The 22,012-nt window shown below is 47.4% G+C and overlaps 5 protein-coding genes across 8 annotated transcripts; 2 read left to right on the top strand and 3 right to left on the bottom strand.

The window, feature by feature from the left end:
• Nucleotides 1–10,350: 10,350 nt before the first annotated feature.
• LOC131210640 (uncharacterized) lies at nucleotides 10,351–12,410 on the bottom strand. 2 transcript variants are annotated; one of them, XM_058203916.1, is made up of 3 exons: nucleotides 12,362–12,410; nucleotides 11,952–12,287; nucleotides 10,351–11,883 (listed from the first exon to the last, which is right to left on the bottom strand). In XM_058203916.1, exon 3 carries the CDS (start codon nucleotides 11,744–11,746, stop codon nucleotides 10,796–10,798), a length of 951 nt encoding a protein of 316 aa, XP_058059899.1. In that variant the 5' UTR covers nucleotides 11,747–11,883; nucleotides 11,952–12,287; nucleotides 12,362–12,410; the 3' UTR covers nucleotides 10,351–10,795. The 2 variants fall into 2 exon arrangements, with proteins under 2 accessions (XP_058059899.1, XP_058059900.1); XM_058203917.1 differs by having other exon boundaries at nucleotides 11,952–12,299; nucleotides 12,362–12,378.
• Nucleotides 12,411–12,819: 409 nt separating this feature from the next.
• LOC131208994 (bifunctional peptidase and (3S)-lysyl hydroxylase Jmjd7) lies at nucleotides 12,820–15,507 on the top strand. 3 transcript variants are annotated; one of them, XM_058201950.1, is made up of 8 exons: nucleotides 12,820–12,960; nucleotides 13,062–13,168; nucleotides 13,425–13,650; nucleotides 13,725–13,878; nucleotides 14,352–14,504; nucleotides 14,574–14,743; nucleotides 14,810–14,974; nucleotides 15,057–15,507. In XM_058201950.1, the coding sequence occupies exons 3-8, from the start codon at nucleotides 13,596–13,598 to the stop codon at nucleotides 15,317–15,319; spliced, it is 960 nt and encodes a 319-aa protein (XP_058057933.1). In that variant the 5' UTR covers nucleotides 12,820–12,960; nucleotides 13,062–13,168; nucleotides 13,425–13,595; the 3' UTR covers nucleotides 15,320–15,507. The 3 variants fall into 3 exon arrangements, with proteins under 3 accessions (XP_058057933.1, XP_058057934.1, XP_058057935.1); XM_058201951.1 differs by lacking the exon at nucleotides 13,062–13,168; XM_058201952.1 differs by lacking the exons at nucleotides 12,820–12,960; nucleotides 13,062–13,168; nucleotides 13,425–13,650 and having other exon boundaries at nucleotides 13,729–13,878; nucleotides 14,344–14,504.
• Nucleotides 15,457–17,521, bottom strand: LOC131208993 (uncharacterized). The gene is made up of 3 exons (XM_058201949.1): nucleotides 17,394–17,521; nucleotides 15,948–16,867; nucleotides 15,457–15,876 (listed from the first exon to the last, which is right to left on the bottom strand). Exons 2-3 carry the CDS (start codon nucleotides 16,861–16,863, stop codon nucleotides 15,590–15,592), a joined length of 1,203 nt encoding a protein of 400 aa, XP_058057932.1. The 5' UTR covers nucleotides 16,864–16,867; nucleotides 17,394–17,521; the 3' UTR covers nucleotides 15,457–15,589.
• An 883-nt stretch (nucleotides 17,522–18,404) lies between these two features.
• Nucleotides 18,405–19,124, top strand: LOC131209153 (cytochrome c oxidase subunit 6C). The gene is made up of 3 exons (XM_058202151.1): nucleotides 18,405–18,509; nucleotides 18,691–18,851; nucleotides 18,928–19,124. Exons 2-3 carry the CDS (start codon nucleotides 18,691–18,693, stop codon nucleotides 18,995–18,997), a joined length of 231 nt encoding a protein of 76 aa, XP_058058134.1. The 5' UTR covers nucleotides 18,405–18,509; the 3' UTR covers nucleotides 18,998–19,124.
• A 71-nt stretch (nucleotides 19,125–19,195) lies between these two features.
• LOC131209152 (fidgetin-like protein 1) lies at nucleotides 19,196–21,163 on the bottom strand. The gene is made up of 3 exons (XM_058202150.1): nucleotides 21,024–21,163; nucleotides 20,365–20,962; nucleotides 19,196–20,308 (listed from the first exon to the last, which is right to left on the bottom strand). Exons 1-3 carry the CDS (start codon nucleotides 21,161–21,163, stop codon nucleotides 19,196–19,198), a joined length of 1,851 nt encoding a protein of 616 aa, XP_058058133.1.
• Between the last annotated feature and the right edge of the window lie 849 nt (nucleotides 21,164–22,012).

Genomic DNA, 22,012 nt, shown 5'->3' with positions numbered 1-22,012 from the left:
TAGATTTTCCGACGTTCTTGGGCGCCTTCGGCGGGACTCGACACCGATTCCTGACCCTGCAAGACGCACACGCATACGCTGGTAGGAATCTCAATAATCGACGACGTATGGGAGCCAGGAAGCCAAGATTAGGCACACCACGAAGATGCTTTTAACGGGCGCCGGAAGATTGCTATGGAGATGCCACCGGAGAACGGTTTTTAAAGTGCGGCGATAATGAAGTTACTTTAACGGATCCGACGGTTGGCCGTCACCAGGAAAACAACGAACCGTACGAGTAGAGATTTAATGTGATCCAAAAATAAACTTCTTTTCATTTCCATTTCATTGGTTGTGTTTTAAATTGCAATTTTAGGTGCATATTTTTTTAAATTAGGCAAAACTTGATTTCGATTCAATGAACCAACGGTTTCAATGGAGCATTCAAATTCTCATAAAACCTTGCAGAAGTGACAGAATATAATTTTCATCATTGATAATCCATCATAATCCGCGTCGAACGGTGAAACGGCCGGACAACGGAAAGGTCACAGGTTTAAGTATATTTAGCATCCCACGACCCATCTATTGTTCTCTAAAGCTTACACCTCGATGAGCGGTTCATGACCTCGCTCATGACAGGCTATCATCCCACGGTCAGCTCGGCAGGCTTCTCCCCTGGTGCCCACAATTAAGCCGGATTGGACTCGAAGGATGAAATTAATAAACCAACATGCAGTATCCTGTTTGTGGAGCAGCGTACCGGTGGTCAGAGATTACGACTGATCCGTACGAAATGGATAAACGATAGCCACCCACTTAGGGTCGCGCCGGTCAAAAACTTACCCATCATCGACAAGGTTTTTTTCTTTTCGTTTGAAGAAGCTTTTCTTTGTGGTTCCCCAACGCACCATCGGTGAACGTGAACCTCTATTAATGGTCACCGCCGCCGGTCCAATGTGGTCTGCGGCAATTCCACCAAAGAGCGTATCTAGCGTTTTGCTGTTTTTATTTCATTCGTAGTTTCCAGAAACCACTTTTTGCACCAAATTCAACCCATTCTGCTGATGTGGCAGCAAACACATACACACGCACCGATTTATTCCGGAAGTTTTCCGTTTTTATATTCCGTTTTACATTTTATCCTTTTTTCCCAGTGGGCAGTTGGGCTTTTTCTTTCGGCTCTTTTCAGCACTCCGCACTTCAATCGACCCGAAAAACCACACGCACGAACACGCGCGGTCACGAAAGCAATCCGTCGCCGTGCACGGGGTCGACCACGGCCGTGACCACGGGTCGGATGGGAGAAAGGAGAGCAAACCGACCTCCGGAATGCTTCGGATTACTTTCAACCCGTTTCCGTTTTACATCCCTTTTATTCACGCCGCTCCGTTCCGTTTTGGTGGCAGCACCGGCAGCAGCATACAATGGAGCCAGTCACTTCCGGCCGAAACCACGGTCCAGCACCCGGTCAGCGAAGCACAAAATGAACTAAATTTTTATGATTGGCTAAATTTTGATTTACTTCTTACGTCGCCTGCTGCGGTTCCGAGAGTGCAAAACGGCGCGACCGAAACCTGTCGAAAGCAATCACACTGGCACTGGCGCGATGTCACAAATAAAAGATGAAATAACACAAAACTAGCCGGTTACAAAAAAATGCAATATTTTTTTGTACGACTTCAGCAGCGCACATTCCACACTGCGGCTACTGAGAGCCGCAGCTTTGATCTGATAGTTTATCTTTCCACCAAAAGCCAACACGACTTTCCACGAAACCCGCTGATCGGTATTTGAGTTCGGTTCGGTTAGCCCACGGCAGCACTTCCGTTCGGAGGAAAGTCACAGCACCGACTGAGCAGCGAATTTGTTCAGTAGCGAAATGTCATCTGCTCCTTCCGCCGTGCGTGAGGTGAGATTCAACCGGCGCGCAGCATCTTCTCACGCCGTGAGACGCTCGCCCATCCTTCTAGTATTCTCGCTTGCTCCTGGGCCAGCCGCTACTACTAAAGGTCTCACTCTCTCTGTTTCTCTATAGCTCTCTCTTGCTCGCTCTTCCCCTTTCTCTCTCGGTTGCACGGTGAGAAAACCATCCTTTATCACACCACGCGTAAGGATCGGTTCACTCGGATCGTGCCGTTCGACTTCGGGTTTCACGCAAACTCACCCAGCGAGCCCACCGAAAAGCACATGTTCCCGGGTTCCCGGTGCGGCCACACGCCGCTTGGCAACTGTTGATTGCCTCCACACAACGGTTGTTTACATTTCTCTTCGCCGCTGCGGTCACGCCGCGTTTGGCCATCAAAACGGCACAGATCAAACGGCAAGCGGCCGGAACTGGCAAGACAAAGTATAGAAGCCAAGTGAAACGACGTGCGAATGACGGCTTAAACTTCCGGTAACCGCCAGCGCGTGTCTTCGAAGAAAAGCAGCTGAACGGCAACTATCGTTTCGTCTCGAAGTCGCGAGCGTCGATAAGTGCAGTGGCGGGCTGCGACGCGGAAAATGGTGAAGAAAAATAAAACACTATCCTACAAAGCGTTTTCGAGACGGCAATTGGTTCGTTCGCCGTTACTCAGCAACGACAACGAAAGACCTTCCGTTTCCGATGCTTTTCTTTTTATGATCTTATGATTCCGAGCCGCTCGCCTGTATTTACTTCGCGTGGCGCAGTTGTTTGTCGGGCGTGCGGCATCGTTGCATCCGGAACTCTCGGCGGCATCAAAGGCACGTGTTGAATATTGATGAAGGGCCCGTTCTTTTTCGTTTCGGTGTCTCGCAGGAAATGGGCCTATAATACTTCCGTCCCACAGCCGCATCCGATCGGGATCTGGTGAGGCTGGCCGAGCCGTGGCCGATACCCGCGCCCACTAGTTTAGTCTGTGGCCCCTCACAGCTCACTGGCTGGTTCCGGTCGGCCGGAAGTGCCGATATTTCGTATGCAATCCGCGTCCGTGCTCCGAAGCGTGCCCGACCGTGACCATGTAGCGGCGCTCTTGATCAGTTGTCGAGTGACGGACGTGCAGATACTTTGTTGCGCCATCGAATGCGTGTCCTGGCGACCAACCGGCCCCGGTATCATCCTTCACCTTCACGGTAGATAATTTGTTTTATGATGATGGTACACTTTTCGTTGCTGCATTATGCAGATAATGTATGCTTTGTGTCGCTTGATTCCCTGTGTTTCCGTCTATCGTTGGAAGCGCTTTTGTTTTATCTAAGAAAACATTCAACAAACATACCTTTAGAGCGGGGCTTCTGGGTCGCGGGATCGCTGTAAAGCAGGACAGGCAGAACATTTATTTACACAGCCTTTTTAGCTCATCATGCCAGATCGGACGAGCTCTGCAATAACAATGCGGCTCGTTACGGTGGCTCTGGACCTGGACTACACATTTAATGTTGTATACAGCATAAGAAACATAATGAAAATATGCACGAGTCCTAGCTTGGGCTATCCGTCCTCCAATTATTCACTGCTGGATAATTCATCCAGATTCCGCAGACTCGAGTCTCGCTCTCATCTCAGTAACTGCTAGGTTTCATTTACCTTATATGTCATGGACCTGACTGCGATGCGACAAACCGGTGTCCATGTGTCACTTTCGGGCGCGCAAATCATTCATGTCTTATTGTTCGTTTGCCCAACAGATAACGATTCGAACACTTCCGGTGGTCGTGGGCCTAATCGCCGAAGCTGCCTGCCCTGACGTCAGACGCGTCGTGATCGGAAGGAAAATAAATCAAGAGTCGCAACCAACGTCTAACCAAATTACCATCCTAGACCTGGTCGGCCTATCCCATCTGCGCCACTTGCTTTATCTTGGCGCGGATCAGATCCCCACACCGAACGCGTTTAGGGCAAAACAGCCTCTCCGCAGGAGTTCGAAAGCCACGCTCTGCGCCATGGGCACACATGGAAAATTGGTGACGTAGAGTAATGATTCACCAAATTGAATCGGAACCCCGGGACCCGGCGCGTTCGGGAAACTTCAGGGTTCCTAGGAAAACATCCAATTTCCTTCGAACGTTTAGGCAAACTCCAGCAGCTCCACCCTTCGTCTCGAGGAGGGAGGTCGTATTAAAAATTCAAATAATTCCTCGACTCCCATCGGCCCCGTGCCGGAAAAGTTCACCACAGGGCCGAGGCCGTCGACTTCGATCGAACGTTTTCCGATAAAATTGCAATAGATGTTTGTTGGCAATCGGTTCGAGCTTAACAATATCCTGGGCCGTGGCTCGGTAGAAATTCGGGCTCGTGGGCGCTATCCGTGCAACATTCTGGCTGAAAGTACATTCCCGGCCACGGCCATACATTCCTTCAAGGGGCCACGGCTCGCTGATGAGAGCGTGTAACACGGTGCTCGAGTGGTTCCCGGAAACGATAGAGAGCACCATTCTGTCCTCCAGCAACTGGCCCGTCTTTCGCTCGATGAGCGGAAACATTTTCAGCAGCACGAGTTCCCTTCCGGCACGCTGGTGCCGCCTGTTCCTTGCTGCCTTCGTACTGGCTTCCGGAAGGACCGGCAAAGAGAAGCGAACCAAATCACCACCTGTTGGCGACAATAATTGTTAAGCTGCTGCCATCGTTTCCGGCACACCCAGAGCTCCGCCGTGGTCGTCGGGCGAACGAAAGTTGTTATTCCGCCACGATCGTTACCCCCGGGTTCCGTTTGGAAAACGGAGGTGCAGATGGTGGCCGGAAGCAGCGTGCGACATAAACGACCTCTCGCTTGAAAGGATCTACTCTAGTGTGCTTTAACACAAGGCTATGAGGCAGCTCAGCCAGCTCTGGGTTCGGCCTCAAGAAAACGCTGCACAAGTGCTGATATGCACCGCTTAAGATGGAGTCCAACCGACTGCAACGGCGAAAACCCAGCAGGTGCACTCGAAGGACAAGGTGCACTGAACGAAAGGGCAAGATAAAGTAATAGCCTTTTAAATCGATCGCCTAGCTCCTCGTCCTCAACTACGGGGATGAACTCGGGGCTGCAACAATGTTGAGATTGCTTCGTCTTCTTCGCCCTTCAAGCGAATCCCGGCGTTGTGCTTTAAACCACAAATCCTCGCGGGCCACGACTTCCGCCGGTCAATGATATATTGAGGGAACTTTGAGCAACTCAATAAAAACTGCGCTCAGCAAAACTGTGTCTCAATTCAATCAAACCGATTCTTCGTTCAACAAGGAAACATTTCCTTTGCCGGGAAAAACTTTCTCCACTGCACACGGGCCATTACGGTCCGGTTGGGTTGGTCGATTGTGCGAAATAAAATGTCCTTCTGACACACTTTGTGCCCACCTCGTTCGTTCGGCCAGAAAACGTTTCGAAGTTGTTTTCGCCGCGCAGAAACTTGGGCGCTGCTTTGCATTCAACGTCGACGCCGAGGTCACGATCACCGCCGAGCCGAAAACTTCAGACGGCGTCAGACACAAGTGAAACCGGAACTACACACTCTATCCGGGATTATCCAGGGTGGCCAGGGGAACGGGGCGGTCTATTGTGAGGTTACCGTTTCGGGGCACACGCTTCCTTTCCGGAAGTCCGCCTCTTAAATTATGCCATTCAACATATGGTTCCCGGCAGGGCTCTGGGAGGTCGGGCCTTTTTTCCCATCGGGCCCTTGCCTTCACGACGACACGACGGCGGAGCACAAAGATTTACTACAACGACATCATTTAGGCACTTCCCTCTTCCAGACTTGCTCCGGCACGGCCCGGTCCCGTCCCGTCTACCCAGCCGGATGATTTATTTGCCATGTACACTCATTTTCTCCACGTCCCGTATGCACGCACCCGGATCGGAATTGCACCCCCAGCCACCCCATCCGTGGGCGTCAGATGTCGGAGAAGCCGAAGGACGAAGATGTCGCTTTCTTTTCTTGGACTTGCGTTTTTTTGCGTTTGTCAAGGGCCCCGAGAGATGTGCCCAGCAAACCTTCCGGCGGCATTGTTCCGTGGGCAGGGTTTAGGATCGAAGCATAATAGCTGTGGGTGGCTGTGGGTGTGAATGAAGTTCATGTTCGGGGTCAGACAACCCCCGGGCTAAGACACGGCAGGAATGCCAAAAGGCAAGACGCACCACTATGTCGGATATTTTTACCCGAAGACATTAGGATGTTGTTGTTTGGGGAAGGGCTATTTTTGGCTTTTGCCCATTGCGTTTCGATTTTCGAACGAGACCACCCCAAAACATATCCCAATTTTTGTGATAAATCCTTTGCTTACCATATGATTAGGGAATGTACAGAAAAAAAAATAAAATATTCACAGCCATTTGTTACTCAACTTGTTACTAGTTGTACGCATAACATTTGCGTTAGGGTTTATGCAAATGCACGATTGATGCCTCGGGCGGACCACCATTCAGCCAGTCCAAAGCCACCCAACCCTAATAATGACCGTTTGTTAGCTTTTGCCTCTAATAATATGCCATTTTTCATCCAGGTCCAGGATGGAGCTATCCCATTTTTTATGAAGGACTCCCCACCCGACAGTAACAAGAAACGGTCCACAGAGATGAGGAATCTGTCGTTTTGACTCATACGGCCCCCGGAACGATGATGGACATTGCCCGTTGCGTTGTTCATGCTCTCGATCGATGGTCAGTGGATTATGTTTGTTATTTCTGGTTTCTCTATCTATTTCGAACGATGGCTGAGGTAAGTCCTACGCAAACTGTTCGCAAAATAGCAGACGACTACGGAATAGCTGCACGCAGCTAAGCCATAAATTTCGCACCCAGTTCGTCATCGTTCGCCCCGAGAACCGTTTCTGTATGCCAAACATGGCCCACCGTGAATAAATGCATCCCACGGTTGCATCAAATGTAACTTTATGGCACAGGCTCGCTCGCTCTCTCTCTCTCTCTCTCTCTTTCTCTGTGGCATCGGGCGGAAACCCGACGTAAATATAAACCTCAGTTTAGCAACACAGTGCTGCACCGGGACGGAAAAAACCTCCTCCCGGAAGAACGCAGCGTGAGCGAAACTTTATCAGCTGCATGCGGCATGTGTTTTTCCGGGCCCCGGGATGCACTTCTTGTTGCGCTCACCGGTGATGCCCAGCCGGACGGGAGTCTGAAATACCACCTGCGTGCGAGTCCACGGAGATCCCCGGTGTACTTCCTAAAACACCAAGAACCGCCCCAGCCCGACTGGCGTGACGATGGCGAGGTGGCAAAGTGTTTTATCATACCCGTTTTGGTCTTCCGTCGCTTCCGTTGGTTTCATAGACTTTTTCTGTGCCGTGCCGTGCCACTAAGCCAGTGCTCTAGGGCCTTGCGTGCGGGTCCTTTCGTTTCCGGGAGAAGGTGCCATGTTTGGCGAATGGAAACATTTGTTCCACTTCGGGCAAACAGAGGCACGCAAGATAAAGCACAGCACCCGGGCCCCGGGTGAAACCCATTATCTCCGACCCGGGAAGAAGCCAGGCGGGCGTTGGGTGGAAAATAATTCCTACATGAAGAAACAATTTCCAGCGTGATTCATGGTCGGAAAAGCATGGCCGGAAAAATCATTCTCCATTCGCTACGCTCCAGAGGAAATCTTATCTCCTCCGTGGGATGCACCTGAAAAACGGAAGATTGTAGTTGGAAGATTGTTGAAACTGCAAAACAGATTTTTGTGGGTTCTTCTCTCTCAAGTTACCATTTCGGGAAGTTACTACAAGCATCAAAATTAAAACATATACTCAACACATAGTAGCAATACAACCAACAATACCTGAATAATCTCCTCCCTAGGTTAACGGTTAGGCTGCAAAAGTTAAATTTCATAGTTTACACTATATTTCGAAATACAAAGCAATACAAATGCGCCATTTAATGCATAATTTAAAAGACGAACCGCTAACGAAGTTTAAAAGGCACACCAACCCGGAGATAATGTGGGCACATTGCAAAGAACAACGAGGCAACAACAGAGAATACAAAGTTACAAAGTGGAATCCGTTGTGGATGGTTCCGCGTTTGCAGAATACCGGATATGCGGCGTCGACATGACAGCTGGAATAAACCCGGGCTCGCTCACGGTTCCGGCCAGGAACAAAGAGCACGGTGGTTAAAAGCTAATTACTGCTGCTGCTACTGCAGCTGCAGCTTCACTTCTTCCGTGATGACGCGCTTTCTGCCTATTCCGGCAGCGGCCGGACCGAACTTGACACGCCGGACAACTCCGGACAGCCCTGGCTGGTTTTGCGGTGCTTTTCAATTAGACCCACCGAGTTCACAGGTGCGTGTAGAGCAGCCGTCCGAGCATCCCAGTTTACACCGGACCGAACGCGGACGCGGACGATCTGCGCCCGAAGGGATAAGTGACCACTCGAGTCACGGTGGGTTATTCCAAACGGGATTAAGTTATTTGCCCAAGTGAACCCAATCGGCCGATGGAAGGCGTTTCGCTCCATTTACCCAGTGATAGTGGGACCATTCAGACGAGCGGCGGCCACTACCGATATTCCACCCGGTACGGTTTTCAAATTGAAAAATGCAAAATCAAACTCCACGGCCATTATTTACATTTCAATTTTGCCTCGCGTTGATTGGTTTACTTCCCCAAGGCACGTTGATCTTAATCAATTCCGCCCCAAATCCAATATCATTATCGAGGACACTACTCGTCAAGTGACGATAAATGATTTACGATCGCCACACGGTCCGTGACTTCTGGAGGATCCCTCAAAATACCACTTCTTCCGTAAGCTGTTGACAATTGACAACATTTCCGAAAGATCCGTAGCGACTCGTTCGGACCATTTTTCACCGTTCCCGAGACGGGCACGCGGCTGGCCAACACGAAGTCAATCCCAATCCCGGTCCGTATCGATCATCGGGTTCAATCACGTCGAATCTCCAAAATTTCCGGACACCAAACGACAATGGCACTTCCCGTACCTGGCCATTACTGCGGCTTCCGGCGGAAACGGTCCAGAGGGCGTCGTGTTCCAGAAGGGGGAATAAATTACCTTCACTTTATCGCCACCACAAACACGGGACTTCCGTCCCTGTCCCGCGAGCCCGCCGCAACTGTTTCTAGCAAGGAGCGACACGTCACATAAAGCTTTAAGGAAGGCTTCTCTCCAGCAGGACAACGACGACATCTTAAATTCTCCACCGTTCAACCCACCGGGGGCGCCTCGTGTTCCTGTTGCTCGCGGATGGTCTCAAATTTATCGAGTACCTTTTTCGCTTCACCGTCCAAGGACATGGGATACCGCCGCCGGTTAGGCTGGCTACTGTTTTCGGGCTAAAATACATCAATATCAAACGGATTGCCGGACCGGAAAAGGGCCCCTCCGAGGGGCAGAGTTGCAAAATGGCCACTCGACCGATCGTTCTTCACCGACGGTGCCCGAGTTGGGTGGTGGCAGCTTTGTAGTCATCATTTCTCATCCGAAAACGATTCCCTTATCGGTGCGGACGGTAAATAAAAGCGAAAGTACGGCCCTCTGGCTCGGTCGTTTCTTTTTATTTTACTTTTGGATTCCTGCCGCAGACGAAGGTGCGGCCGAATATAAATTAGGTTAAACGAAGGAAGGTTTTGGGCGACCAAGCGAGTCGGATAAACAATTTTCACTTCCATGTGCTTTACAAACCGTTTTGTTATTGACACGCTGAGCTGCGGTCACAGCACAACAGGGAAAAGGAGTGCCGAAACTTTGTTTTAACGGCCGACGGCGGAAGTGGTCGGCGGTTTTTTTTCTTAGCGTTGTGTGTGTTCTAGTTAGGCCACGAGGGAGAAGGATGTGTAAACATGTGTGTCCTGTTTTATGTCCTCTCAGCCCGTATCGAGACGGTTGCAGGGATTAACCCAATTCGCGGAACAGACGAAAGCTTTTACTTTCTTTGCGATGAGAATGAAAGTGGTTCGGAGTGGCTTTAGTGGGGCGTTTACAAGTCCCCTTGCGTGGACCGAAACTCGATACGAAATGGGTCCGGCAAACGATTACGACTACACAAGTCTCGGGGATTACGGGAATCAAGAAAGCCGACATGGGCAAACAACTTTTGAACGCGAGAAACCATGTGCGCGTTTCATATTTTACTGCACCTTCCGAAAGCACTTTCGGGTATGTTACGGAAATCCACAAGATTTTCTAGTGTAAGGAAGGAAGAAGGAAGAATTGTCTTTTGCCGGTCGGTTTTTTTTGCTGGTTTATTTGAAATTTGCAATATCCCTACGGAAACGTCTCGAATGTCGAAATACAGAGAGAAAAGAGAACGGGAAGGCAAAAAACAGAGACCGGGAACACTAGAGAATTTTCTTATTTCACTTATTTTATTTTTGTTTCACTTTATCTTTATTGAATTGTTTCAATTGAATTGAATTATTACAATTGAAGATTATTTGAATTTTGTTGTTACATTTGTGTGTTGCGTAACGCGTAACGCGAATAACTCGTAACGTTTTTTGAATTGAATTTGCGAACGAACGAAGCGAAAATTTGTCTTGTCAAATTTGTCGTGTTTTGTGTTAAGTTTTAGTAAACAATTGCGAATTATGCGAACAATGATTTAACAAAGGCCCAAAAAGGGGTAGAAAGAAAAGCATTGTGGATAGAACTTCATCCGCGGCTGTAAGAATTCTTACTTTATATTAAATTATTTGTAAATAATTTTTTTTTTCACTTTTAGCTAGTACAAAGGTTGCATTTAACTTCGCTTCGCTTTAATTTGCTTGGACAGATACAGACACTTACCATGGTTAACACATCTCATCACCTATTAACCTACTAATCAAAGGATTCGGGTAGAGGTACAAATGCTGCGTATGTTGGCATGTTGATGATGCATAGTTTACATACAATATCCTCTACCCGCTACTCTTTTGAGCACTTCCGATGAATTTTGTTGTTTGTCGTCCACAAGCCCAACCCAATAGGATGTAAAAAACTGTCGTCCAGTCCACAATGCCTTTCTTGTTGTGCCAGGGGTGCACCACGAACAAGGAAAGGTTCTTCGGATACTACTTCTATAAATTTCACGACCACTCCGCCATCCGTCATGAACCAGCCATCTGTATCATCAGCAGAGTTATCAAAAAAAAAATTTCTGCGAATTTTCACTCCGTTCTCGGTTCGGCGCGGATAACTTGGATGTGAATGAGTGCGCCCCGCTCGTTCCCGCAGCAGTATGGTCGTTGCCGCCTGTTTCACCGCTGACCCATCCTTTGTAAGGTCGACAACGTGTTTGAGGACACCAAGTGCAAACGGGGTTGTCGACAGCAGCGGCAACGACCCGAACCGTTCCACCTCATCAATGAAGTGGAGCAGATGGTGGTATTTGCACGAGATGTTCCCAAACAGCCGGCCGTGCTTGTCTACGTACTGGTGCATTAAGTTCCGTGCAGCATAGCGATGTGCTTTGAAACGAGCATTGTTACAGATGAAAACCGCCCAATGCAGAAGACAGTACAGTTCATAAAGCTCCGGTTGATCTACATGGCTGTACACGACCATCCCAACCACGTCCATCAAATAGGCCCGAACGGCTGGTGTCCATTTTACAGGGTGTGGGTGAAAGGACCGTCCGGCCGCGCGCCTGTCGTGCGGGAATCGCACGTTAAGTAAGACGGTGTCCAATAAATCGCGATATTGTAGTTGCATTTTTCGCACACGTCCATTCTGAGTTCCATCGATGAACGCGGTATAAAATTTTTGTGCAGCACCGACATGCAAAATATGGCGATCGTCGGCGATGGAAACATCCCGAATTAGATCGAGATCTGGTATGTTGGACAACGGGGTCATAGGGCCCGGGTACCGATGCATGTTGTCATAGTCTCCATCTATGAATTTTCTATGGGTCCGTCGTGGGCCAAATCCGTTGAAGGACGTTGAAGGCCATCTTCCAACTGCTTGAATTTCGCACTTTATGCATCCGTATTCTGAGCATTGTGGTACTGTTCCTGTAATTTAAATAAAATAAAACATGTATTAATAATCGGAAAAATAAATAATCCCATGCCAAACTTACCTTTAATATAAGAGCGTGCGGCAGCATCTGCCAGGACAGCCCGCGATTTTATCAGTAGCCTTCTACCACCTTCTAGCACCAACGGTACACCTACCAACTCTTGTGCATCGTGGCACACAGGGCCGAGGAACTGATGCAAGGGGGGAATTCCCACGCCGCAAAAGATACAGAGCACAAACGGATCGCCTGGTCTTTCGCCATGGTGTAGCCGTCCTTGGATCACCCACGACGTAAACTTAGGTTTCAACGGCTGAGGCAAAAGAGCCTCAGCGACATGTATGTCCAAGGAGACCTCCTCTTTCTCTTCGCTGGCCAAGTTTTCGACAATTGCTTCTTCTGTAACGAGAACTGAAACATGCATATGTATTTTAATAATAATGTATAATAATAATTAAATATTAAATACTTACTTAAATCTCGATGCCAGATGTGCCCAATTGCCCCTTCTGTTTCAATCAACAGCTTGATAAATATTGTGTATTTCCACTAGGAACGGAATTGGAATTGGAATTATTTATTATTTATTTTGAATTATTGGAATCATTCGGATTTCACTCGAACAATTGTTGTGAAGCAAAATTTTGACAGATTGCAAAACCATAAAAGAAAAAATCGTTACAATTCAGAATCATAAACATACCCCTATTATGAAACCCGAATCGAGAACTCGAACGGTCATTTGAGTTCATTTTGCTATAGCTTTCTCTTTTTGCCTTCCCTCTTGCTGTATTCTGCTTTCTCTGTTACTGTATTCACTCGATCGTTCGAGTTCTCGATTCGAGTTTCATAATACGGGATAAATCTGCAGGCGAAAAGGCGAAAAGCGGTTTTGACAGATCAGATACATACATACATACATACACAACAGAACAGAAACTGCACGAAACAACTTTCCTACGGAAAAATAGAGTGAAAAATGGAGTTACCAGTGAAAAATGGAGAAGCGGAACTGCTTCGGAGATGCTGAAACTTTTACTCAACCCAAACCGACCAAGCTGCTGCGGCCGAGGTAACAACAGAATAAGCCGGCAACGGATTGCATAACCTCAACTAATGCACCAACTCTTGGCTTTTCCTGATCTCGGTCCATCGTTCTCGTTTTTCCGCAAGCCATTAAGCATTTCTACTGACTACGTCAATAAATGAAGCGCGTATCGTATTTCCTACATTGGTGACCGGCCGACGAGTACACGGGATTCAGCACGCGATAACGTTTGGTACGTGCAGTGTGTCGTGTCACCATTCTGTTTGGTGCGCGTTGTAGAAATTTGGTGAACGCGTTTGTGTTGTTTGCTTACATTTTGTATTTGGTGCTAGTAGTTCGTTGCTTACTTCACTCGATCCCTTGATTTGAGGCAAACACTGTCTTGTAATCGCATGTTAGATGTTAGTAGCATTAGTATGGTATTAGTATTAGTACGGGTATGGTTAGTAGTCTTATCATTCTAACATTGTGATCTTGCCCTTTTGTAGACATTTGCAATTGAACGCGGAACTTTGAAGGAGGAAAATCGAAACCAGTGAAGGAATCCTTGCCACGAAATCAGTGTACCAACGGAGCGCAAACCGCTTGTGATACCGGCAAACTCATCTATTTCGTTGGTCATCCGTAGTGCTCAAAGTCCGTGGGAACACGAGACCGAGATGAATAGTTCAATACTTCGCGATGCTTTTCAAGTGCTGACCAGTGAAGCGAAAGGTACAGTATTTTCCACAAACAAGACTTTAATGTTCCGCTTCCCCTCTCCGCTAGACTGTAATGTTTTGCCATAGATTTGTTTCTTCCTGCCAGCATACCGGAAACTTTCGGTATTCCAACATCGTTGGAGTTTGTACGGGACTATGTTGCCAAGAACATACCGCTTGTAATGCGTGAATCCATCACCGATTGGCCAGCGCTAGAGAAATGGAATTCGAAGTTCTTCCGGTGAGTATGGGGCAACCTCGACGAATACGGTGCGTGACCGTATTGCGTGTGCATATTTTGTCTATCGTGTGCAGCTGTTGGTGGCCACATATTTCGTTGGCACTGTGCCAGCATCTGCCGCATTTTTGAACATCACCCAATTGATAGTGGCAATGTGAAGGGAAATGTTTAATTAGACGATCATCTCACCTTTCATTGACTTGCTTCGTCGTCACCATCGGGGAAATTATTAATGTTCACCTTTTTCACACACACTCATGTCCCGTGGTCCCGCCTGTCGGAGCGTAATAATTATAGACCGTTGCACCTGCTTCTTTCATGTGGCGCACGCTTTTTATTACAAACAATCATCTTCCCACATAGCTTGACGCTTGGACACGCTAGAATGGCGCTGCGTTAGGAGCACCCTGGCAAACATTAAGAACGAAACATTGTGCGCGCATTTTCCTTACCGCCTGGTCTAAGTTCCACAGAGAAACTATCCCCGACAAAGAAGTAACAGTAGCAGTAACTCCCAACGGTTATGCAGATGGATTGGCCTTGCACGACTCGGAAGAACACTTTGTGCTCCCAATGGAGCAAACGATGCGCATGGCCGATTTTCTGTCAGCGCTAGATCGAAAGGAGTAAGTGTAATGTGGATCATTTCATCAACTTTTGCCTATCATTTAACTCCTGATTTCACTACCCCCTAGCTCCGACAGTATACTTTACATACAACGACAAAATTCCAACCTAACGGAGGACTTTGGCGACCTGTGGAATGATGTTTGTGAGACTAGTCTGGAATTTGCTTCGGATGCGTTTAACAAAAGCCCTGATGCGGTCAATTTCTGGATGGGAGATGAAAGGGCCATCACATCCAGTATGTGTTTGCCATGCAGGAACAGGCTTGATTGCCAACGGATCTTTTAACATAAGCCTTTTTCAGTGCATAAAGATCCGTATGAAAACATCTATTGCGTGATATCGGGGTACAAGGACTTTATCTTGATTCCACCGATTGATTTGCACAACGTACCTAGAAAGCGGTACCCGATGGGTATTTATATGCAAGAAGGTGACAATAATCTCGTGGTGGAGCAAATACTTGATGGTGAGTATTAAGGTACAATTAGCGATATTTCTCGGATAATCTAAAAACTGTCTTCTATCGTTTTTTCGTTCCCCTGGACCAGAAATCGGCAAACCGCGTCTTATTGAATGGGTTAGCGTAGACCCTCTGGCACCGGACCTGGAACGCTTTCCGTCGTTCGCGAACGCAACAACGTACGAAATCCGACTCAACGCGGGTGATATTTTGTACTTGCCAAGCCTGTGGTATCATCACGTGCGCCAAAGTCACAAATGCATTGCCATCAACTTTTGGTACGACATGGAATATGATGCCCGTTACTGTTTTTATAAAATGGTGGAGAAGCTGTGTAACTATGGCCAATAACGGGGGAAATCTTGTTATTCTGTCTGCCTGTTAAGCAAATGACTAGATGACGTTTTAGGGACCTAATAAAAGATACTTCTGTTCGTTGAATAGCCTTCATGTGCGAATGCGCAAACACGGTTAATTTTTGTCCAAAACATTGTGTATTTAGCGGAGGTAAAAAAATAAAATATATGCACAACACTACACTGGAAGTAAAACGAAGCTCAACAATGATTCTTCCGGGACTGGCAACCCTTCGTTAGCATTCCCAACTCATCCACCGGCAACTCATTGAAAGCCACAGTCGGCCCGCAGCTTCCGCAACATATACGCATCGACGCCCTTTTGCATTGCTTTGTCCTCTAGCTCATAGATCAAGCTCGTCAGCCAGCGCTCTTGCAAATACAAGTGTCGGTTTTCGCTGCGATCGAACTCTAAACTGATGTTCATCAGTTGGTTGACCATCTTTTTCTTGTGGCGAGACCGACGTGACGCGAGATTGTTCTTCGCCCGATCGGCAGCTTCCAAATCATTCAAGTATTCCTTGCGCAGCCGAGATTTGTTCGGATGGTAACCTGCACGGACAGAAATGTACCAGTTACAAACGGTCGGTTCAAAAGTGTTAAACGAAAGATCCTTTACTTACCCACTTCCATAGGAAATTCGGACATCTTTTCCTTCGTGTAAAACTCTTTGTTGAACAATGACATCTGCAAAATACTCTGCAGTTCACGCTTTACTCTCGGCGGCAGCCCTTCGCTGATGTCGTTTCCTCTCGTCCACGCTTGTATCAAGAGCCCCGACTGCAGGATTTCGTCGTGAATGGAAGAATTACCCGAGTCGGATGGAGACAGCTCCTCCGCCTGTATCATGCTGATCCCTGCTGACTTCCGCTGCGGGTGAACGAGTTTTCGACGAGAGGGACCATACCTAGAGCCCGCTGCCATTACCTCAACATGCGATTCCGGAGAGCTGGAATAGTTGTGCCGCTGGTGCTGCTGGCGCTGGAGCTGCATTGCAAACCCGTTCATACCGGGACTGTTGGCGTATAGCATCATGGGGTGATGAATTCGCTCCGTTTCCGGATCACTTTCGTCGACGCGAGAAGGTTGCTGTCCAATGGGAGGCATAATCGGTGAAGAAGTTCTACTATCATCCCACCGAGGCTCGGGAGAGGCGAGTTCCGGCTGCTGCGGCTTGACAGCGTCCAATTTTCCTCCAATCCTTCTCGCCAACTCTTGTTCTGCACTCAGTGAAAACGCCAACCTAAACATCGATAGTGCCGATTTATCGATCGCCGATGGACGCAGCACATTTTGCTGAAGGGTTAGATCGCCCACGACAACTGGCATGGCTTGTTGGGCCGCGGCCGATCTATCGGTAGCTGGTGGGACTGCCATAGTTAATGGTAACATAGCTCCGAATGCTGTGTTGGCACCGAGAGACAAAGGTACAACATTTTCCTTTGCTGCGCTGTGATGATTATTATTCACACTGTCAATCGTGTGAGGCATGTGGCCGCTGAGCAGCAAAAGAGCAGTAGCCGCATCAAAATCCGTCATTTTTCTGAAATGAATGACAAAACGGGCCAAGTAATTGAATAATGGCGATCCTTCAATACCTGTTCGTTGATGATCAGCCAAAACGATCGCTTCTACGAAACTACCAGATGTAACGCATTCCCCCTGTCCGATCTCGTTGTGTGTTGGTTTATCGATCACCTCATCCCCGTATCTTTGCCGTACTACACTAACCAACACGATGTAGTCACAGCAAGTATACAGTGACGAAAAGGCCATTGTACTGTCCTCCGAACCACGAACCCTGCGATCACGGATCGTTGGCCTTCGACGCGACACACAGCCATTATTTTCGTTTTTTTATGTTATTTTTTGTACGATAAACATAGATTATAATCACGGAAATTACAGTTCATTGTCAATTGCATTGATTGGCCAGTCTTGATCCTGCTTAGAACACTTTCCACACAAATAAACTAGGGTAAGGGTTTGTAGTAAGTTAATTTCGAATTACGCGCTCACGAGTGAGTGTTTAAAACACTTTCTAAATTCCACAAAACACCCAAACTTACCTTGACTTGGATTTTTTTTAGATACACAATCTAGGTGCAATATCCCGTTAGTTTTACGTTAAATACTCCGTAGTGCTCAAACTGGAACCCGTCTGCGGCTACCACTTTCAACCAGGGACCAGCAGCAATTCCTCCGGCAACGAGGGACGACGTCTGGGCTGAGGGCGAAGGATGCACTCTTACTTATACCCTTGGAACTAATACCGTTTCACACTAGTTTCTGTGTGTACATTAGTACCCGCGCAAAATCGTAGAGAAGGAACTATTTGGCGTTCCATCCGAAGGCGTTACCAACGGTCGTTTGGCGGGTACGCAACGAAAATGGTCGTTATTTTTTGCTTCCCGATTCTTTTTACCTATTTACATTTGCACGCCGATTTCCGTTGAATCGTTTGTGTCCGTTAACGGTCAAAACTTTACACTTGCTTTGAATTAATACATATTCTTCACGTTACCTGGCGTTTCGTGAAACTGCGATGTTGAAATGACCACGGTTGTACCTACTGGAAATGAAAATAACTGCTAACGATTTTTGGTCAATGTAATAGTGGAAAACTATTAGCATTTCTCTGCGTTCGAAAGGATGTAGGGGTAAAAAATCTAATTCTACAGATTAATTATGCTACGGCCTTTGCCTGAATTCTGCAAACATATATGAATGTCACGCATTTTAATAAGAATTAATAAATTACGAAAAAAAAGTATAATGCACGTAGTAAAAGCCAAAAGAGATTTAATCTAACGTTCACTTTTACTATCCATATTTCATAAAAGTTGTTCTTTGTAGCAAAGCAGTAACAGTTGTAGCAGTTTTTTTCGACTGACTTTATTCGGGGTACACTTCCACTGTTCACATACAATTTTTTGTTACTTAGCAACTTCAGCATAAGTAAGTTTTGTGAAATGACCGTTGGTGTTTAACGTACTATTCAAAATTGCTTTCGCTCGATTTTGATAGTTTCAAGTTGACTCAAGCAGTTATCGTTTTCCTTGGCCCGTTTTGTATCGATCGAAATGCATCGTTTGCCTGTCACTGGTGCTGCTGTTTTTCGCTGTCGCGATTTTTCATTCAGGATTTGTGTGTGAATTCTCTGCTGAAACTAAATACCTGCGAAGGTATGGTTTATTTAACTCTAGCAAATCGAATTAGCTTCCTTGGGACAAAACCTTCTTGTTCAACAAGCTATCGAGAATCGGTCTTTCACGTTCAGACCTAAAGTGGCAAAACATTGCGGACGGTTCGGACAAACTTACGTAATGTAAACTTATGGTTCGCTCCTTTTCCTTTCTACTTAAGATGTCCGAATCGCGAATCCCGAAGCCGGTGCTGCGCGGTCTTCACAATGCCACCATCAAGAAGAACCTGATTGTGTCCGGTGTTCTGTGCACGATCGCGGTCGTGGCGATGAAGGTGATGCACAATGACCCGAAAGTGCGGGACTACGCTGAGTTCTACAAGTAAGCAACTGAAGCCAACATTTCATATTTACTAAAAGGAAGAACTATATACTCATTGATCAACACCCATTTTCAGGACCTACGATGCCGACAAGGCTTTCCAGCGCATGAAGGACGCCGGGCTGTTGCAGTCGGTGAAGAATTAGAATCCTTTATTCGCTCTAGAGACATGCGGCATAGCAATGGGAAGAGGATGGTGTTGTGGCTATTATTTTTGCAGTAAGGCTGGTTCTAACCGGCAGAGAGAGTAAAATAAATTCAGTTCAAAACCGAGCAATAATGTCGTTGGTCCGCAACTAGTCCATCAATTTCCGCTGTTCAACAAACCGTTTATTTTGTAACACTCATGATGCTCCAGCTCCGTAGGTTTGGTCCCAAGCAATGTATTGTTTCAAGTCGTTCTGCGATACGCTGGCCTTCACTTTCGTCAGTGCTAGCCGGAAATCATCATGGCAAATGGGTCGCACCTGATCCTTTGCAATGTCACCCAGCTCTTCGAATGGAATGGATCGAATTGGTCCCATCGATGCTTCGTGGCAGAGAACCTTCATATCTGCGCCCGAAAACCCATCTGTGAGTTCACTAACTTGGTCTATCTCGTCGCTGGTCAGGCAATTCCGTTCCTGTTGCAATAGGCGTACTAAAATCTGCACCCTTGCGGCACGATCCGGGAGTGGAATGTATAACCGTTTAACCAACCGACGTCGTGCTGCTTCGTCCAGCTCCTGCGGTCGGTTAGTAGCACCAACGATGAGAATACGCTCATCTTCGGTCGTGGCGGCACCATCGAGTTGTACCAAAAACTCTGTCTTCAATCGCCGAGAGCTTTCATGTTCCGTGTCGGAACGATGGCACAGCAAAGAGTCAATCTCGTCGATAAACACGACAGACGGCTGATGGACGGCGGCCACTGCAAACAATGCTCGCACCATCTTTTCCCCATCACCAACCCACTTCGAGGTAAGCGAGGAAGCACTGATGCTGAAAAAAGTGGACTTGGACTGTGACGCGATACATTTGCCGATCAGTGTTTTGCCCGTCCCCGGAGGGCCAAAAAGAAGAACACCGCGGGGCGGTTTGCGCAAACCAGTGAATATATCCGGCCGTAATATTGGCAGCACGACTGCTTCTTTTATGATCGTTTTCGCATACGACAATCCGGCAATGTCATCCCAAGACAAGGGTTGAAGGCGACCTATGATTTCGCTACGGATGAGTTCCACCATCTTCGGGTCGATATTTTTCAGTCGATCGTCAACTTCCTCTTCCTGACTTTCGCCACTGGATGTCCTACTATCCCCCGCCGCTGACGTTGTCCGTTGTACGCTTACTGCAGATTCATTATCGGGACGCACGGGGCAGACAAACTTACTGCCCAATGTCCGGCGACCACCGAGAGATTTTCGACCGTAAGCGAAGAGAGGGGCCTTCCCGGGTAAACTCGTTTGTCCATGTTTCTGTAAACAAGTCAACACTGTTAGTGTAAAACATCGCATGGGTACCAATGGCTCACCTTAATGTTCTGGATCCGGAATTCATCATGTGCCGTGCGAAATCCACCTTCCTCGGCGCCTTTTGCGTGGGAAATAACAGGCTCACTTGGTGGAACGGGTTTGCTTGGGGCATTTCTTATTTCTGGTCTTGCAACCGGAACCTTGGGGGTGAAAGTGGAAGTACCGCTCGCGAACACTCGTCGCGAAATGTCTTCGATGGATACTTGGGCTTTACCATCCGACCATCCGTTTGCCGATGGAGCACCAGTGGAACGGCACTTCTGTTGCGGCATTGGGAATGGTAAACTATCGAAATCTGCGTTTGGATCGCGCAGCGGCTTGCCAACCATCATGCCTGACAAACTATCGATAGAAATTTCGTCGAAACAACAGTTTTCGTACTGCCCGCGGCACTCCGTTTTGCGGATATACGAAAGTGGATCATCCAAAGCCGTTTCACTCCGTTCGTAATCGAGACCAGCAATCTCGAGAGGTTGTCGGTTAATCATTTCGCAGACATCATCGCAGTAGTTATTGACTCCTTCCGGATTTATCATTAGGCTCTGATACTTCTCCAAACCCTCGCTTAAGACGAAAGCCGATAGTCTTTCATTGTTACTGAAACACGAAGCCAATTATTATCCGACCGAACGACGTGTTTTCTGCAAATCATACTTACGCTTGTAAAGTTGACGTGTAAAGTTCATAGTTTAAGTTTCGCACTTCGTTCACCGCATCGGTAGTGTTTTGCCTATTTTCGGGTTGCTCCAACCTGTTCAGAACGGAATACAGGCCCGAAGATTGTGAAAAATTGTTCATTTTCCAACGCTCTAATGCAAATATTGGAACGCGTTGTGTTTGATTCTGAAGTTCAGATCGCGCGTTTTGAAGTTTGAGGGGAGGGAAAAAGTTGAGGTTTATTATAGAGAAACTCAACACTGATTGAATCCGTGGTGAGTTGAATCCGTGGTGGTCCGTGGTGAACTCGCTGAAAAAGAGAAAGAAAATGGGAAAAAATGCAAATGGCGGTTCGTTGTTATTGTTCGATTGTAACAAACGTACCCAATTTTCGCTAAATGCCAACGTTTCGCGAACTGTAAAGGCTGTAAGGTAGTAAACTATGTTTTTTTGGTACCTGGTGACCGTGTTTTTATTATTCGTGGCCGGCAACTGAGTGGCTAAAGTGGATTTTTGTCGTGGCAAAAAGTGTGTCACCCTCGGCTCCTCCGTGGAGCAAGGCTCAAATGGGTAAGAAGACGAGGGGGTTTGGCGTTCGCAGCGACGGTGTGCAGTGATTTTCTAGTTTGCGTTCGGTAAATGGTGACGGTTTCCGCGATACGGATCCAGTTCGGGAAAGAAAATTTCACATGGCTATTGGTAAAGGACGTTTTTTTATTGCATAGTTTGGTTTGGTGCACAACCGCAATGGAGGTCCGATGCTATTCTGCCTGTGATTCAATTATTTGTATGTATGTGCACGGTATCGCTAGGGTCTATTGGCAATCGTTGGCCGAATCTCTTGGTGTGAGCGGTGGCGCTCGTACGCGGTTTTCAATATGTATGTGAATGGCCGACGGGGTGAAGCAAAAAAAAGCATTCTACGCCAGCGCTGAGAAGCAAATTCAATGCCAATGAGGTGAAACATTGTGCCGCGATTCATCGGCCAGC

This window comes from Anopheles bellator, chromosome 2 (assembly GCF_943735745.2).
Source record: "Anopheles bellator chromosome 2, idAnoBellAS_SP24_06.2, whole genome shotgun sequence".
In the NCBI taxonomy this organism is placed as follows: Eukaryota; Metazoa; Arthropoda; class Insecta; order Diptera; family Culicidae; genus Anopheles; species Anopheles bellator.
The sequence above is the reverse complement of the archived record's forward strand: the minus strand, read 5'-3'. Positions and strand labels throughout refer to the sequence as shown.

Coding starts and splice junctions, on each gene's coding strand:
- LOC131210640 (XM_058203916.1), bottom strand. CDS start 11,746: ATGCATCGGTACCCGGGCCCTATGACCCCGTTGTCCAACATACCAGAT.
- LOC131208994 (XM_058201951.1), top strand. CDS start 13,596: ATGAATAGTTCAATACTTCGCGATGCTTTTCAAGTGCTGACCAGTGAA. Junction 14,505..14,573: donor TCAGCGCTAGATCGAAAGGA/GTAAGTGTAATG, acceptor ACTACCCCCTAG/CTCCGACAGTATACTTTACA. Junction 14,744..14,809: donor TGAAAGGGCCATCACATCCA/GTATGTGTTTGC, acceptor AGCCTTTTTCAG/TGCATAAAGATCCGTATGAA.
- LOC131208993 (XM_058201949.1), bottom strand. CDS start 16,863: ATGACGGATTTTGATGCGGCTACTGCTCTTTTGCTGCTCAGCGGCCAC. Junction 15,877..15,947: donor CGAATTTCCTATGGAAGTGG/GTAAGTAAAGGA, acceptor CTGTCCGTGCAG/GTTACCATCCGAACAAATCT.
- LOC131209153 (XM_058202151.1), top strand. CDS start 18,691: ATGTCCGAATCGCGAATCCCGAAGCCGGTGCTGCGCGGTCTTCACAAT. Junction 18,852..18,927: donor GACTACGCTGAGTTCTACAA/GTAAGCAACTGA, acceptor ACCCATTTTCAG/GACCTACGATGCCGACAAGG.
- LOC131209152 (XM_058202150.1), bottom strand. CDS start 21,163: ATGAACAATTTTTCACAATCTTCGGGCCTGTATTCCGTTCTGAACAGG. Junction 20,963..21,023: donor TACACGTCAACTTTACAAGC/GTAAGTATGATT, acceptor TTCGTGTTTCAG/TAACAATGAAAGACTATCGG. Junction 20,309..20,364: donor TCCGGATCCAGAACATTAAG/GTGAGCCATTGG, acceptor ACTTGTTTACAG/AAACATGGACAAACGAGTTT.